Source organism: Anopheles bellator, chromosome 2, assembly GCF_943735745.2.
Source record: "Anopheles bellator chromosome 2, idAnoBellAS_SP24_06.2, whole genome shotgun sequence".
NCBI lineage: Eukaryota > Metazoa > Arthropoda > Insecta > Diptera > Culicidae > Anopheles > Anopheles bellator.
The window spans coordinates 67,016,530-67,034,094 of NC_071286.1; the positions used below are offsets into that span (position 1 = coordinate 67,016,530).

At 51.1% G+C, this 17,565-nt stretch overlaps 1 protein-coding gene across 4 annotated transcripts; it reads right to left on the minus strand.

Annotated features, from left to right (window-relative positions):
- Positions 1–280: 280 nt before the first annotated feature.
- On the minus strand, positions 281–12,146 carry LOC131209493 (dual specificity protein phosphatase 3). 4 transcript variants are annotated; one of them, XM_058202576.1, is made up of 6 exons: positions 11,609–12,146; positions 11,214–11,229; positions 2,112–2,265; positions 1,906–2,034; positions 1,569–1,666; positions 281–1,507 (listed from the first exon to the last, which is right to left on the minus strand). In XM_058202576.1, exons 1-6 carry the CDS (start codon positions 11,624–11,626, stop codon positions 1,305–1,307), a joined length of 618 nt encoding a protein of 205 aa, XP_058058559.1. In that variant the 5' UTR covers positions 11,627–12,146; the 3' UTR covers positions 281–1,304. The 4 variants fall into 4 exon arrangements, with proteins under 4 accessions (XP_058058559.1, XP_058058556.1, XP_058058555.1 ...); XM_058202573.1 differs by lacking the exon at positions 11,214–11,229 and having other exon boundaries at positions 2,112–2,296; XM_058202572.1 differs by lacking the exon at positions 11,214–11,229 and having other exon boundaries at positions 1,569–1,678; positions 2,112–2,296.
- Between the last annotated feature and the right edge of the window lie 5,419 nt (positions 12,147–17,565).

Consider the following 17,565-nt stretch of genomic DNA (forward strand, 5'->3'; position numbering starts at 1 on the left):
CGAGTCCCAATTGTTTTGTGGAAAAAATACTTTCATCACATCGCATCACCGGTCCGTTCCGAGCTTGGGTTCGCAGGGTTATAGTGTGCTCAGTGTAAAGGTTGCACCTTGACTCGATAACGTGACTCCGTTTGCTTTGGTCTACCGAAAACGACCACCCTTTCCTGGGCCTCGCTAGGACCTTTCCTGGTGTCTATTGGTCGATGGGCTACAGAGCGACTGTGGGTAGATTGGAACATCGGCGGACAGCCTGTCTGGGGGCTAGTAATGTTGCGGCATTCTAAGTGTTGTAAGAACTCTTAGCAAAAGGACTCTCTAACAACTACAATCGGTTCTGGTATGTTTGCGTTGCCCTGGATCGATCCGTTCCGAGTAGGTACCGAGTGCTATTGCTGTGTTGTTTCTATTCGAGTTGTTCGCGGGATCGCCTGATGATGATGGCCGGTTTTATAGACAATGGTTTTCTTTCTTCCACTGATGTCGGGTCCTTGCAGTGACATTCCTGTGGCACGGAATCGATGAATAATCTTTGCCCATAAATCTTACAAACAAACTCTTCCAACTCTTCTTCGTCGTCGTGGCGGAGATCGGTGCCGAACGGATTCATCGGGCGCGTTGGTGGTGGCGCTGGCAAATGTAAATATCTGGTGCCAGTGTCTGTGTGGGTGAATGTGCGTTGTGCACTCAAACAATAAACTCGACCCACCCAGCGCTGAAGTAATGTCGTTAATTCGGGAGGGGTATCAAACATCACGGACAGATTGTGGCCGGCATTTCTCGATCCTTCACCTTCATCCTTCCATCGGTTTTTGGCCCTCGGTCGCCCGCGTCGACGGAATGAATCTTTTAGGGGTGAGATAATGAATCAGTGGCGAACCCGGCGTGGCGGCGGGTCGTGTCTCACGAGAAAAGTCTCATTAGTCCCTGATGTGATGGCACGCATGTGAAACCTTGCAGCAGCAGCCCGCCGTGGGGTTTGCGTGTCCGAGAGCCGCCGGCGGCGCACGCAGTCTGATTTATAGGGCGAGTCCAGGAGCGAGAGATTGATGATTGCGATTGCCACCGCAAGCGGTAGGGGGGTTCTGATTGGGTAGAGCGCTGCCTCCGGGTGTTTCTAAGTTTTTTCGCTGCTTTTTGGTTTCCATTTTCCCATCCTGGCCCCAGCCCCCGGCCGGACCAGGACCTGTCGTGAGTTATCGGTTAACGGTTTAGGATTAATACACTCATCATCATCATCATCATCATCATCATCATCTTCGTCAGCGGCTTGATTATTTCTTCTTGAAGCGCTGGCCACACTCGAGTCAATAGTACAGACGGTCCCGCTTCAGCTCGTTGTCCAGATCGGCCAGCTGCTGCAGGAAGCCCTCGTTCGGGCGAATGTCGCGGTGCATCCGCACGGTACGGATCGCCTCGGCGGCCGACATCTTGCGGGCAATCATCAGGTACGCCAGGACGCACGTCGCGGACCGCGACATGCCCATCATGCAGTGTACCAGCACCTTCCCTGTAAGACGGAGTTCTGTAAGTATCAGCGAACAAGTACTGGGGGGAGCGAGGCCACCTACCGCCACTGTTGATGCCATTCTCGATGAACTTCGACGCGATGTAAAAGTACCGGCTGATGTCCGTCGACGGCTGGTCAATCATCGGGAAGCCCATGTACCTGAAGGTGCACCTTGCGTATTCAGTGATGGTAGGCAATACTGTACAAACCCCCGGCGCACTACTACTTGGGAACTTGGGTTTTGGAACAGGGATGGATGTGCCTTTTCATTGGATGTGTCCCGACCACCGGTTTGCCAAAGTTGCGAGTGTGCGAGAGTTTCCAGTTTGGTGCCATGGTTGCCTAACTATTTGCAGATAGCATTGCTCCCCAGGAGGCGCCCCAGGCTTGCGACTTACCTGATGCCGGACATGTCACGGTAGTAGCTGTGGCCCGTATCCACCTGCCCGAACCGGGTGCCTTCCGCCGTATTGAGGACGTGCGTGACACCGATCAGTCGCAAATACTGTTTGTTACGGGCCGAGTTTCTACACCAAGGACACCACGGTGGTTAATGGCCAGTGATCAAGAGAGTCCGTCCTACGGCCGGAAGGGGGTAACTTACGCATCGCCAATGTACAGCCTTGGGTACACTTCATCACAGTCCACGTCGTATAATGCACATTCGGAGCGTCGTAAGCCCAGCATGGGCCGGCACGGGGTGACCGAGTAGTGGAGGATCCGCTGCAGCTGCCGACCGGTCGTCTGGTCGGCCATTTTGTCGTTATTTTGCCGGTAGTGGGTCAGATACTGCAGGCAGAGAGGCAAAGCAGAAGTTAATCGACCCAATATACCCAGTGCACAGTGGAGGTTCATGAGAGCCACGAGCCAAAAGCTCACTAATCGCCCTCGTCATCATCATCAACATCATCAACCGGAACTAGTCCGTACTGCTTTTGGCGGTTTTTGCGTTCTCCCGAAAGATGGATAGCTCTCTGGCGGACCACTTCACGCTCGACACTTCGAACGAAAGTGTTACCCGGCCGAGTGAGTCATCGAAAATGGCAGCGGGTTAGATAGGTTGGGGCCGGGGGATGCGATAAGCCCTGGGAGGCGCCTCGGCCCCACAGCCGTCACAATCGATTAGCGCTCTCACGTTCATCCCACCGTCTCGAGAAGGTAGTTCCTGGGGCGCTCCATAAAACCATGATAATGCTGTCGAGTTGATCACACACTACGGTGGTATTTATTTATTTGCAGTAGTGTCTATCTCGTCGGGGCGAGCTGCCACGTGCCTTCGGTGCGCCATAAAAGGCACCCGCCGTTCCGATCCGGCCCCGAGCACTGCAATCAGATGCACACAAACAAACGCACACATGCACACAGGGCCAGGAGCTTTGTTTCCAGGCACTATCAGTATATTATTCGTTGTCATTTCATCGATAAACATGACAAAACTAATCCATTACCATGATGGATACACATCACCCCGGTAGTCCCGGGTGTTTGAATAGCAAACGAAGGAACCGCCGTGACGGTTGGGAAAAGCGCTGTGTTCGATCAGGACGACGGGTGGATGATGGTGGATTGGGTTTGCTGTACGGTAGATACAACTCAGACGAATCGATACCGATGAGTGATGGAAAGCGCGCTGGCTGGCGAGCGTTTGATCCATCGGGGAGAATGACCTAGCGAATCGAATCTCGAATCTTAAAGTCCTTGAGCGATCCGAAAAGAAACATCACACACCCTGGAGGATGGCCCATCAGACATTAGAGCGAACTTTTCACCTTTTTAATCGTTTTGGCCATTATGCTGGGTGTCACCGGTTTGTTACGTGCACTATGCGCGCTCACACTCCTTGAAGGACCACTTGGCAAAGGCAAAGGGACAACACCGCGATAACAAGTTTCACTCTGTGGGCCGGCAAGGTCGAGAACCTCTTTGCTTCGTTCTAGGATTCGTTAGGAGCACCGGGCCAGCAAGGACCTCTCACACGCTATGCGACAGTTCGTACCAGAGTCACGGAACCGAATGACTGGCCACCGTGACTGAGCGAAGGGTTCTAGTTCCGTTCGTTCTCTCTCTCTTTTTCCCTCTATCTCCCTTCTCGCTTTCTATCCGACAGGTAACAAAGGGCGGCTCGGTATTCAAATGCGGATCGTTATGTTCGTGTCCTCAAAAGATCCTCCAACCCACCGACTCCTCGGGGCCATCGCATTTCGATTCGGTTCGATACAGGACACGACTGCTGTTCGGTCCCTATGAAACTCACCCCGAAACGGTGGGGCAGATTCTCGTTCCAATGAATAATACAACCAAATCGACGGCGGCCGCGGATTTTTCCGACGTTTCCGGTGGGCCAATAGTGTGCGCATCAGGACACTCTCCTTGGGGTCGACGATCGACGTACAGCCGATAACATGGGGGGTGTAACGATATGCACACACGCATCGTCACTGGCACCGCACAACAAAGGACACCCTCTTTATGGGCTCACTGAACGGTGTAAGCCTTTCGCTGTCCGCTTTCCGGTGCTTTCCATTATTCACAGCCTGGCGTGACCCGATTTTTCACGCCCAGTCCCATTGTACGGTGCTGACCTCAACCCACCGGCTGAGGTTTCGGGACTGGAACTTATCGTAAACTATTCAAACCCACGATGAATGGCAGCATTGCGCCCGCAGCAGGGAACGTGATTGAATTAAGCTCTTTGCGTTGCTCGGAGAACTGCATGAAAAGGACTTCGTCCGTCGCTCACCGAGCATTGTTGGACCACCGCCAGAGATCTGCTGCTTATGCTTCGCGCTATTTTAGGAGATAACGATGAATTATGGGACCGAACCGCCTTTCAACTCGAGGTCCTCGTGTTCTTAATTATCTGCACCGGTTTGGCCACCGGACATTGGCATTTTTTCTGACCGATGGAATGAATTTAACGGGTTCGCAGAACCCTCTACTAACCTAGCCGGGGGGACGACTTGCTAGCCATCTTAATGAGGGTTGACGACACAGCAGCTCTGTTTGAAGGAGGACACTACAAAATTATCTTGTCAACGCGACAAGATACCCCCGGGTTCCCAGTTGGTTCCACAAGCGTTTGACACGTTCATCGTCGTCGTCGATGGTTGGCGCCAACAGGGTCGCTACGTGTCCCGACGTTCAATCGAGGAGCCCAAAATCGAAAGGCGTAATTTATTCACAATCGTACACTCGACCTCGAGTAAAGTTCTTCAAGAGTTCTCCAGTTACTCCCAGTGAAAGTAACCGGGTTGTGACCTTCAGCGCTGGCTTACTTACGGAGTTTTACTATGCAAGGACTTCGGGGGTTCCATTTCTTCGAAAACTTCGTCAGCCATGGAATTTGGATACGGGCGGAAAAGCCACGGTTCAAGGTCGAACCTAATTTCGTTGAGTGTCCTTCGGCCGGTTTATTAACCTATCCAAAGCTGCCCACGGGTTTGAGTAACAGCCTTCTCTGACTGACGGCCCAACGGCGCATGGTCGACTACGATGTCTACAATTATTAAAATGCTGGCTGCTGGAAGTGTACGTGTCTGTTGCCATCGTTACCAGTGTCCTCGGCTGAGGCGCAACTGAAACTAACCTCACAAATTGCAGACAAAGCGATTAGCATTCGCACATTGGTAAAGTTTTTTCATTTATGGCGCCTACTATGCCAACGCAGCACCTATCGGCAGCGTTACGTAGCAGCAAAATCACTAATCGTTCGTACAAAAAGTTCCCCGTAAATGAAAGCAATTAAGATGTTGCGAAAAGCTGGTCCTTTCGGTAGTGGCCCCACCATTCTCACCCGATCCACCCGATATGCTGATGCGATGCCGTAGTAAATACTACACCGACCGGGAACGGGGCACCCCTCCGGGGAAAACATGAAACCGTTTTGCTGTTTATTCTGCTTCCACAGCAGATTTGTGTCCGTGCTCCTGCCAGTGAGCAGCACAAAGCGAGCGCGAAAAATCCAATAAAACAACTCTCAAGTAAGTTCGCGTCCACTCACCAACCTCCGCCAGCAGGAGCTTGCTGGCGGAATTATGGCGGACTGACCTCCACTGGAGGGGGGTTCTGTGTGCAAAACGCTACCCTCCCAGCGTTGAAGGTCTGCCTCCCCATTTTCGTTGAGCAAACAGTGTTTCCCCGGTTGCAACTGGCTCGAGCGATTAACGCTTGGCCCCAGCGATGGCCAAGTTGCCGTTGTTTTGCGTACACCCCCGTCCCACCTCACACGCCGGCGTTAGGGGGAGGGCAAAGTTCACCCCACGGACCACCTGAAGTCAGGGTTGATTAGAAATGGGAAAATTATTGGGACAAGGTCAGCCGGAAGTCCGTGTGTCGATACGGCGGCACGGCACGGCATTGGGCCGCGCTCGGGTCGGGTCATCGAATGCGACAGCCCCGTTCGATTCAACGCTCTGGGACGACGACGGCTACCGACCGATTCTCGTTCCATTTTCCGGACCGTTCCTCCAGCGAGGGGGACCTAGTAACGCCGAGCGTAACGCCTCTACACCGGGTGGCAAAAGAATGAGCCCCCCCCAGGGGACCGAAACAATTTGGGAAAGTATGTCCACGGCAGAGAGTTTGCCATATTCAAGGTAATTAATTAGCCCTTTCGGGCCCTGCGATGAACATGCAACAAAAACCGACTCCATTTCCAGCGAGTTGAACCGAATGCTCATTAATCCACTTCCGGTGGGGCAATAGTTGGAGCACCGCAAACATACCAAACGTTCCCACGTGCAGCTCGCGCAAAACGCACCTCAAACAGGCGGAAACCAAAAACGCAATATATCGTGATGGGTCTCCCAGGGGGCACTGTACACGTGCCCGGGTCACAATGGGCGTTCGTGACAAATATTGTGCGCTTAATGGACTTGACTTGATGCTTGAGTGGGCACACATTTCAGGAGAACCCACATGCAGCGAGTCTGGTGCGATGCAAATAATAAATACGGCGTCCGTAAATAGGCACTTCCAGATTGATGGACACCAGACCAGACCCCTGAACCTCAAATTGACCATACTCAGCCGGGTTCGTGGCAGGGGCGTTATTTAAATCTGAAACAATCGATAACGGGTAAACCCTATCGAAGGGCCCGAGATAAGGGCAATTCTCGGGGCCATCGGTGGCAAAGGGCTCTACCGATTGGGCAATCCGTATCGGGGGGGCAATAAACTAGTTTCGAAGGGCGCTGAAATAAGCGCCCCAAGCGGGTTGCCACCAGGGCGAAGGTGATGGGACTAATTAGTTCACGTCCTTCCTTCCTGTACCTCACACAACCACGTGGTCGATGCCAACAGCGGCCGATCGAACTTGTGGCCGAAGGTTGCTTTAATTGGATTATAATTGATTACTGTAGTCTTCGGTGAAGCGCTCGGCGCGTGTGTGGCCCGCTACTGGATCATGTAATTATTGATGTTACGGTGGGTTTATTACGCACCGTGGGCCCCGGAAACCCGTCCTTTTCGCTTATCGAGTTGTCGCCGTTGATGAGAAAATGCATTCAACCGCAATGTTCCACATACACGCCGGAAATGGAGATGAGATACAATTATGGTAATCCTTCGAGGACCGTAAACAATCGATCGAGCTTCGGCGAGACTGCGATATCGTAGAAATGAGCGGGAAGATCACAAATGGACGATTTTTTAAAACATTACTACAACGATAAAATGTTACAAATCACAATTTCCTTGTTTTCGTAAAACAATTACGATATTGTAAACATTATCAAAATCTGTGAACCCAACATAAAACTCCCGGAAAAAAGGAGCGGCTCTCAAACACCATCCGTTAGATTTATGAGCCACATGTTGAAACGGCTCACCAACGCTGTAAACCACGAAAGGATGAACCCACTCTAAAGTCAAGTCCCGGCCAGGGGGTCATAAATCGACAGTCATAAAACTGGCCACGCAGAACGCGGCCAGTCAAGGCTAAGCCGCTCGTGGCGCGGTTCTACTCCTCGGCACGCGGTCCAGCATTCCAATGTCATGATCGGTGCGGCTTCGCAGTGTTGCGCCACGCTTTTCAACGCCCATCGCTCATCGCCGCCCAGCGCAACCCAAATGTTTGCCTCTGCGGCTGCTTGAGCCGCGTTAAAAATAGTTTTCCACTGGCCGTTTGTGTAAATGTGCCAAACTTCACGCAGGAATGCTGGTGTCCGTCGGCCGCCATTTGGCCGGTCGAAATGGAGCATAACGGAGCAAGGGTACCTCGGTGCCGGTTCTCGTCTTTCGCCACACTCCTCATCGTCGTGGAGGGATTATAATTAACTTTCGGTGGTGTGCCGAGATGATGAAGCTCGCGAGGCACCGCTTCGTATTTCAATGAGCGGCGTGCCATATGCCGCAGGCACTACTCCGGGCCCGACGAGTGCCTTTCGCTTCATCCCTTGGAGACCAGCTGTTCCGTGGGTTTCGAATGTTTCAATGTTCAAAGAAAGGAAAACATCGGGCAAGTTTAATTTTAGTTATTAAAACAATGCATCCAATCACAACGAGTAACACGTGTTGGCAAGCGAAATTACGCAATCCTCCAAAGATCGGTTCAAGAAACAACACTCGACGCAAGTGCATCACTAGTGTGGCGGCCACTTGACGAACTGGACTAATTGGTCCATGAATTGGATGGGAAAAACCGTCGGTGGCTAATTGAAGATAGTTACCGGAAACTGAGCATCATTTCCGGTAGATTGCTCTTGCTTCGGCAGGTCGGACGTTGAAGCCTAGTTCCAGGACGTAAAAGCCTGGTTTGGTGCCCTTGTGGTGCGCGTCCTCTACTCGCTTAAGGTCAGGTACCCGTCACCGGAACTCGGAACGAAGTCCTCATAGTCCTCACCAATCATTCGTTACATTTTCCTTATTGCTCTCTATCTAACATCCTTCACAGGAAGCGTCTCTTGGCAGAAAGATGATTCCCGAGTGGAGGACCCTTGTTGGGGCGGATGTTGCGGATGACGAGAAGAAATATTGATCCTTCCCGGTCGCACCGGTTCTGTGGGCTTTTAACGACTGTCGTTCCGCCGGAAGTCCAGCAGAGCAATGGGGGTGAGACCCAGTGGCACGTGTCGCATTGATATTCCCCTATCGGCAGACCGAGCGAGACAGAGAGAGAGAGCCGTTGGATTGTAGTAAGGGCATAACGGTGTCACGGGAAATTAATGGATTTGAGCAAAATTAAACGATAAATTGTCCAGCCCAACGGTGATAAAAACCGATCGTTCATTTCCGGGAAGAACGGTCTATTTGATTTATCGCAAACGTACCGAAACTCGTCGTTAAAATGAATATTTTATTCGGCGCCCCGGACACCCGGGCATGGAGACGCCTAGTGACTCACGTGTGCGAGGAGGTGCCCAATTTATTGTTAGTAAGGCATGATTCATGTCATCGACAGCGATGTGGTGCCAAAATTACGACGGAATTAGAAGCACAATTTTATGCGCGACGAACGGTAAACGAATCACAACGAATTACGGCTTTGTTTAGGTTACTTCAACAGAACCATTAAAAGGACATAAAGCCCGGTTACGGTTATCTCAATCGGGCTAACAAGTGTTGATTTAAATTGCGGTCCTCTTGCCGTATAACCCACTCATCATCATCTTCGCCCACCGTTCATCGTTATTGTCTCGATCGGTCGGAGTGTGGTGCAAATTGCAAGTGATACTTTCGTTTATCGCACTCTCGCTGTGCTGCTCCCCGATCCTACCAATACCGGGGCTGCCGGCCATTCGCCCCGTTTTATGCGAGTTTTGGGCCAACCAGAGCAATACGAGAGAGGTGAAATAAATATCAACAAAACGGGCCAGAAAACGGCCGCCAGAGCGGTGGCGGTCTATTTTAGCCCCCCGAAGCGTGCCATGCACGATCGTTAATGTTATTGTTCCGTTGTTAATATTTATACCCCTGTGTTTGGCCACTTCGGGTACGTCTGGGTCTTCGCCATTCGGGTGAGTAATAGGTGTGAAAATACATATCGCCCCTCTCGTGGCCGAACCAGGCACAGCGCGGCCATAGACACCAGGGGGCCAACGGTGGGATTTATGGATAAAGTTTGCGTGAACCGAAAGCGAAAGTCCTCCTGGGCGGAGGATGTGCACCATCGGAGCAGATGGGTTTCGATATGGTGCGGCAGTGCATGACCACGAAGCCGAGGGCAGCTGCTTCGAGATAATGTTTATATCCGAACGGCATCGGTTACTTCTATTTTAAGACATTTTTGCATACTGTGTATAAATAATATTCCTTTTGTTTGTCTGATTCGTAAAAATAATTCATTTTAATGTCTGCAGAGTTGCACTTCAAAAATAAGATCCGCTAGCAAATCTGCTGGACCCTGGCCAAGTTTGAGACAAAAAGAAAAGTTGTATTGCTCGTGAGTCGGTCGAACTTTAAATTATGCCACGGTGAAGAGCAATGTACGTCTCATAAAAGCACCACAAGCCATTACATGATGTGTGCTAATTTTACAACACACATTAATGGGACGATAAATTGGGGTCCCGGCTGTGTAGAGGTCTCGGAATAGAACCACACAACTTCTGGGCGCTTATTCCTCGCGCTGGGTCGCTCTACACCGTACGAGAAAGGTGAGCTTCGAGCAAAGGTCGACGCAATGCATGGCTCGGAATGCATTTGCATTCTCGTACTCCGTACAAAGTTCAAACGCCCGTTTTAAAACCCGGCGCCCACTACCATATTTCCGGTGACTACACCCGACAACCCGCCCCAACTGGCCGACCACAGACTGTTGATGGATCGTTTGTCAACGACGCGTGGCGTCTAAAAATGGCATTTCCAAGTGGTCAGTTTACCCGACGACCATTCACGGTCAGCACGGTCGTGAATCCGCCGTGAGTCTTGTGACCCTAGCCCATTCCGGGCATCCGCCGCTTAGTTTGCCGACGGTGATAATGGGTATAATTAGAGTTTGTTTGCGTTATACCTGAAAAGGGCACCGGCGACTGTGGACGGCTTGGGTTAGCCGGTGCTAAAAGCAGACAGCCCGGAACCGGAACCCGAAGTGGCTTCAGCAGCCCGGCAGCAGTTGTACGTTCAGCACCAGGTGGAATATTTTGCACAATCGCCCTACGCGGACAGTTGCTGAAAGCTAATTTGGGAAGTGAGATGATGATTGGAAAAAAGACCCCACTAAAAATTCGCTGATTTGAGCAATCAAACGAAGAGAGCCATCCTCAGCCGAGAGGCCATTTTAGTCGGTTTGATGCCAAACCGATCAAGATTGGTTAGAGCTTCCATTACACATCGGAACACCATCATCATCGCGGCGCGCCTCGGTCGCTTGTCTATTTCCGTAGATTCACATGGCACCCGGTCTCTCCGGGGGGTTCCGTCGATCGCAATTGGCTACCCATCCAATCGGTGCTTCCACCCACCCATCGGGCATAACAATGGTGGCGGAAATCCAAATTCTATCCCCAGCAGCCCGGGTTGTGTTAGAACGCATGTCATCGCTGGTCACCGTGAAGGGGTGGGTGGTGAAGATGTGCCGGCTCATCGTGAGTCCGAACAATGACAGCATCTGTACCATCACCCCGCCCGATGTATGCTCGCGCAATAGAGCGCCGCAGTGAATCGGAGACACAAAGCCATTGTTCCGGTCGGTGACGGAAGTGGATATATATTTCGGGCACTGGCAGACCACATTTTGTTGCACCAATCAAGTTCGATTAATCATCGGCGAGTGAAGACGGTGACTGATTCCGACGGAACAATACGATGGAGCCGCCCAGCCCGGGATCGGTCGGTTAATCATGGTTAAAGAAGGGAGTGCCCCATCTTTGTATCGCCCTCGTAACGGCGTAATCAGATCGATCTATCGAGAAGCTAATTTTAGTGGCTACAATGTGTCTTTACACAGGCTTTGATATAATGTAATGTCCGCTATTTCCGAAAAAATAGTCCAACTCAGCTCAGGGCTCAGAAAATAGTTCACCAACTCAGCCCACCCTCTCGAACAGCGCTTTCTGGGCGTTTCCAAACCAAACTTTTGAGGTCTCCGTTTGGCCAAACCACAAACGGAGGGGTCCCGAAACCCGTGGCTCAAACTTGTGGTTCGACTTCAAAAACACATACCGCGTATCGCCAGGACATCGTTGCCGGTGGGGTGCTGCTGGCTGGTGGTGTCTGTTGCGCTGGACGTTTGTTTAATCGATCACGGTACCGAACGCGCGGCTACGATGATTCCGTCGCGATTACGGACTTCCGTCCAAAGGGTTGCCCCACGCCGCTTTTGCTAATTATTGTGGCGATCGAACCTCGTTTTCCGTTTCAACGCTTGATTTCACTTTTCGATTTTCCTTTCAATAATTTTGCGCTTTCCAACTGGTTCGGATTCCCTAGTATTTTGTAGTGACTTTTCCACTGTAGAACACCCGCAGGAACACCGGACTGTGACCGACTAGCCGTGACCAATTTTCTACGTGACGCAATTAGAACAAACAACGCAGCGCGCTGCCCGACGACTGTTTAATATCTTTAAATTCTTGGCAAACGTTTGCGTTCGATTCGCGCAAGTTCGAGACACTCGGAATGGCGAGTCCGGCAAGACCGGTTGGCGAATGTTGCGAAAACCTTCAACGGATTCCGGCACGTGCGCTGCAACCGTTCCGAGTCACGGTTCGAGCTCAACTAACCACACCGCGCGCGGTCTAGAAAGGTGGCCGAGGAAAACAAAATGCATCCCCGCCGAGGCGAGAGGCAGCGGTCAGAGTGGGGTTGGCAGGTGGGTTTGCGGTGGGGTTTGCTTACTCACAGCGCCAACGTCGCGCCGAGAAGCCGACGCGGGCGGAGAGCATCGAACCATGGTGAGTTTGATTTTCCCGCTTTTCCTCACGCTCACGCCGATCTTTTCCCGCAAACGAAAACAAACCACGCCGTCGCCGCCGCCGCCGTGCTGGGGATCGGAACGATTTTCCACATGGGCTGACTTTTCATTTTCCATTTCGCACGGAACGGTGGGCCGTGTGGGCGCGTGTGTGGGTTCAGCTCACTTGTTGGTTTCCGTGAGGGATGCGTCACGCGCGCGTCGTGAGCCAACGTGAGATGCAAAACGGCCCTGTTTTCTTTTCCCGACTGCTTTCCGAATGACCAAACCAACGTTCGCTTGGCGTTATGGGAAGGTGCTACCGGTCGGTTGTTGTTTGTGTTATGGTTTATTATTCCTCGTGCGATTTTCACTTCAATCAAGTTTTAAAATAGATCGCTGTCCCAGTGTCGGTGGCGATGATGAATAGTGTTCTCTATTTATGTTTTTAAATATGGTCCCATAGGTAATTTTGTGAGCCTTTCAAACCCATGCCGAATATATAAAAAATAGTAATATAAAAATACAGGGTGTTCCATTAAGACTTAGAGATTAAAATGTTAAATAACTCCGCCAATTTTTAGTTGATTTTAAGAAATGAACAAGATTTTATTAGGGTATAGAATACCGTTTATTGACAATTCACTCAAAATACAATATCGATCAAATGACCGCCATTAGACACACAAAAAGCGGTCCTTTTTTGGGCATTTTTCATTGTTTTTGACAACATTTCGGTCGTAATAACAGCAATTTTCGCTTTCATTTAGTTAGTTTTTCAATAGTCTTCAGCTTTAGCTGGCATACACCTTACTCTTCAAATAGCCCCACAGAAAGAAGTTGGAAGAAATTGCGCAACGATAAGCACGAACAGTTTTCACAGTGGTCCAAATAGAATGATTATTTTCAATGTACAGCGCTACAATTTCAGTACGTTGTTTTACCGTAAATTGATCCGCGACTAAAATGGCATACATTGAAGTTTTAGACTTTGGCTGATTTATCAAAATCAACAAAAAAATTACATAACTATAGTAATACTTTTCAGAAACCTTAGATTGTCTCACTAGCTGAGAATTGGAATGGTGAATGTAGTAAACACAATAACACATCCGCAATATTTAATTTAGTCCCATTTGATCGTTTTACTCGAGTTGTCTTAATCAGATTTTTCCCATCCGAATGGCGACAATGGCCGCAACGGGCAAAGCAATTTTCTCCCGTCGAAGCCATTTTTGCTTTTCCCTGTTTGTTCCATCTTTCGTGCGGGCGAATTGAAAATGACTTTTCATTTCACCGTCACCAAAAAAGGCCGTCGACCTTTGGGACCCACTCTTTCCAACCTTCCTCTGGCAAACGGCGACCACTTCAGCTCTTGGCAGGCGTCTTCATGATAATGACGATATTGTCACGCTTCATTTGTTAAAACGCTGAAGCCGTTCGTCCTTCTTCGCCGAAACCACCGAACCGGAACGGAGACGAGGAAACGGATACGCGGGCTCCTCAAGAAAAGCACAACGGCGGCACTCGGCCAACAAAGTCGAGTCGCAGCGGAACGCGGAACCGAAGAAACGGCCGTCCCGTCCGTGTGATGCTCATTAGAAGCGAAGCGAGCTTTTGCCGGTCGCTGGTAGCCAAAATTGGATTCCCAAGGAATGTCCGGGTGGCGTTGACGAGATGGAATCTGAATGGTCGTTCTCTTCCAGCCGCCGGAGACCCTTCCAGGGGCTCTTTCGTTCACAATCACTTCTCACGCACAACGAATTACATAAAGTTGCATCGCCTCTCCGGTGCCTGTGACCCGTGCGCCCTGAATATTGAATTGAATTGGGCCAAATGGCTTCGGCTAGGGGTTGCAAATTAGAGTGAAGCACCGGAAAAGAGGATGACGTCCTGACGTCTCCGTGTGGGCTTTGCTCCGCAGTCGAGGTTTCGATCGGATGCTTTGGGAAAAGAATTACGCAATACAGGGCAAAGAAATTATATGCATTCCATGCCTTGTTCGAATTTATTTAAACCATTTGAAACCGATCAAATTTAACATGGGATGTGATCGGATCAGTACCACTTTATCCAACGATCGGGCGATTGTGCACAATTTTACGATTAAAACCGCAATCATCACGAAAACCTTGCGGAAATCCTTTATGGTGGAATTAAACTGCAGTACCATTACTGGGATTGCCCAGCGGGCCTCCAGCTGGGTCAAGCACACTCGGCACTCGTTGTCGGGATTATTGTTTATTTACTCGAGTTTGCGAAACGCGAAAAGATACTCCTGAATAACGGCCGATAAATAAGCATTGAATATATTTGAAGTTGCGCCGGACGGCCAACGGAACGAGTTGGATAAATGGGCAGCATAGTATATCGTAGCATAAGCCCGAAGCCTCCCGGTGAGTGAGCCGCCCTATCCCCACCTTCGTTGCAGTGGTACCTCAGCCCCCCCTCGGGGGTAAGCCGATCCCATTTCCAGTTGGACGTTACTTTTTTATTTCCACTAACCTGTGCCTGTGCGGTGTAGAGAAGTTGAATACATAATAAATGAATGAAGGATTTTATATTCCATCATTAGTGAGCCGGCACCGGGCTGTGTAGCATGATATTTATTCATAAGCACCGGCCGAACTGCTGACTTCGTTGCCGGCAGTAGTTCTTACGACAGTTGTAAGAACTTTGCTTACCGAGCAAAAAGTTTCCGAATGGTCCCACGGCCACCCCGCGATGTGGAACGTGAAAAGCCGTCGCGGAATGGATCGAGTTCGAAAGCACAGTCGAATGAGATTTTTCACCCGATGCTGGTTTCGCGGTGCGAAGGAAAAACCCTTTTTCCTTTTCAGATCACAAAAAAAATCCTACATACGACCGTATGCGTATTACAAATCACATTTTAAGCTACTCCGCTGTTCGCGTGAGGGGTCACCGGGATTCATTTTTCATTCCCCAGACAGCAGACAAGACCGAAGCGGAAGCGGCCTGGCCGCCCACATGAGGCTTTCTTAAAAGGCCCAAAACGCTTCACGAACGTCCGGAAATGGCCCCACACCATCAATCATCCTTTGGCGGGCGGCTTCCCGGTTCCGGATGCCGACCAAGGCCCGTCATGTCTGCTGCCATTGGCAACGGCGCTCCACATGGGTCCACGGGGCTTACTCGCGCCGAAGAAAAAAGCGTGTCACGCCGCGCGGGGTACAGTGATTGAAGTTGATGTCTTGCTCGTCGGGCTAAGTCTGTCCACGTGAGCGCCCTGGCGGGGATTTGCGAAAAGACGCAGAGCGAAAAGAAAAACCCTCGACACGATTCCGGCAGGAAAAGCTTCTTTAGCGGGGACCAAAAAACCCAGCCACAGCGCACCGCCCCGAATTCGGGCCGAATACCCTCTTTGACCGTGAACTTTTACTGCGTCGTAAACGGAGAACGCGCTCCGTGTCGCTGCTTGTCGCACGCAATCGGTGTCTTTCGGTGGGGTGCTGCAACTGCACACCTCGTGAGCGCCAGATGAATGCAAATTGAAGCGCTCGAGTATGGATTTAAATATAGACGCCAGGTACTACTACTACTACTACTACTACTTACGCTACTGGCTGCCGGTTGTGATGGACGGTGTGTGGTGCGATGATGCTCCCCGCCCGGTGCGCGCGGTTCCGTTCGGAGTGCAACGTGATGCAACACCGAGGCAACCCCTTCGACCAGCAGTAACTGGTGCGGCCGCCCCTGTTGTTGCTGCGGGCGGACACGATGGGCACCGATGATGCTGGGGGGGAGGGATGCTGCCAGTGAACTACAATTTATCACGCCGCGAACGACTGCGATGCGTCACCGAGGCTGACAGTGAACTTAATTAAACTAAAGGCACGGCGGCGGCACTCGGGGAACTGTGACTTCCAACAGCGCCCGCAGCGACGAAAACTTTTCCGATCAAAACTTGCTCGGCCCGGGAAGGGTGGCACTTCTGCTGTCCACTGGCTACCCTAGCTACACTTTTTGCGCGTCGATGAAATACGCCAACAATCGGGGACCATGTAATCTGCACCACGGCTCGACGGAGATAAGCAACACAATCTCGCTCGCTCTCCGGCTCGGGCTGACGGCATCCGATAAACAATTCCCGAGAAAAACGTGGCCAATGGCGTGGCGTCCACACCACCACGGCGCGCGCCAAATAAACGAAATCGAACGGTTTTTGCGCTTCGGCGTCGGAACGAGTCCCGCTGCGATGAAGATGTTCCTGACGCGACCCCCGGACTACGGTGACTTTCACTACGGGGCGCGTGCTTCGGTGGGTCGGACGACAACAATAACAACTTTCGCAGACACACACGAGTTCGCACGCACGCACGCAAGGACACCAGGGCTCGGCTTCGCAGGAAACGGCACTTTTCGCGTCTTTCGGCGGCAGCGGGCGAACGTCGAATGACGTAGGCGCGCGCGACGGCCCGGCACGCACAGCAGGCGGATACGAGATACCAGGCGCACCCATACACCGGTCGGTGCGGCGGCACAACGAACCGGAACAGACGCGCCGGGAACGCGTCTGAACGCCATTAGTCCACGGAGGAAAACAGGTCGGGAAAATGCTATCGCAGGATGAACCACCAAGCAGGACCGCTGAGTTCCAGCTTTTCGCGCGAAGTTCATGCGCGGAGCCCTCGCTGATGGAGCCGGCCAAGGGTTTGGCCGCTTGAATGGAATGACGTATCCCGTGGACCCGTACGCCAGACGCGTTTTTGGCATGGTTCGGATACAGCTTCTCGGACAAGCGCATTGGGAATGGCAGAGTTCATCGCACTGTCCGCTTTGCCGTCGAAACAGTCGATTGCCCCATAATCTGTGGTAAACAGGGACATAGCCTGCCTAATTGTGCCTTTGAGTTTAATTGAAAAGCTCAGCTCAATAGAATTGCGATACTATTTGGTGGCATTCTCATTTTGTAGGTAAAATATGGTCTGTCTGCCATTTTTTGTCGGAAAAATCAAAGGATACGATCAACATCTAAAATACTTCGTTAAAACTATACGCCTGCCTTTCGGATTATGTGCTATAAATGCTATCGATGATTAAACGATGATACTTTATCATTACAAATAGGGTTAAAACACATTTTAACCAACTTGTTATTTGTGCTCATTTAACGGAAAACTCTGCGGTTCCTATTCGAGCAGTACGAACAACACAGCAAAGCAACCTCATAAGTGATTCGAGCAGTGCGCTCAACCCTGTCCGTTCG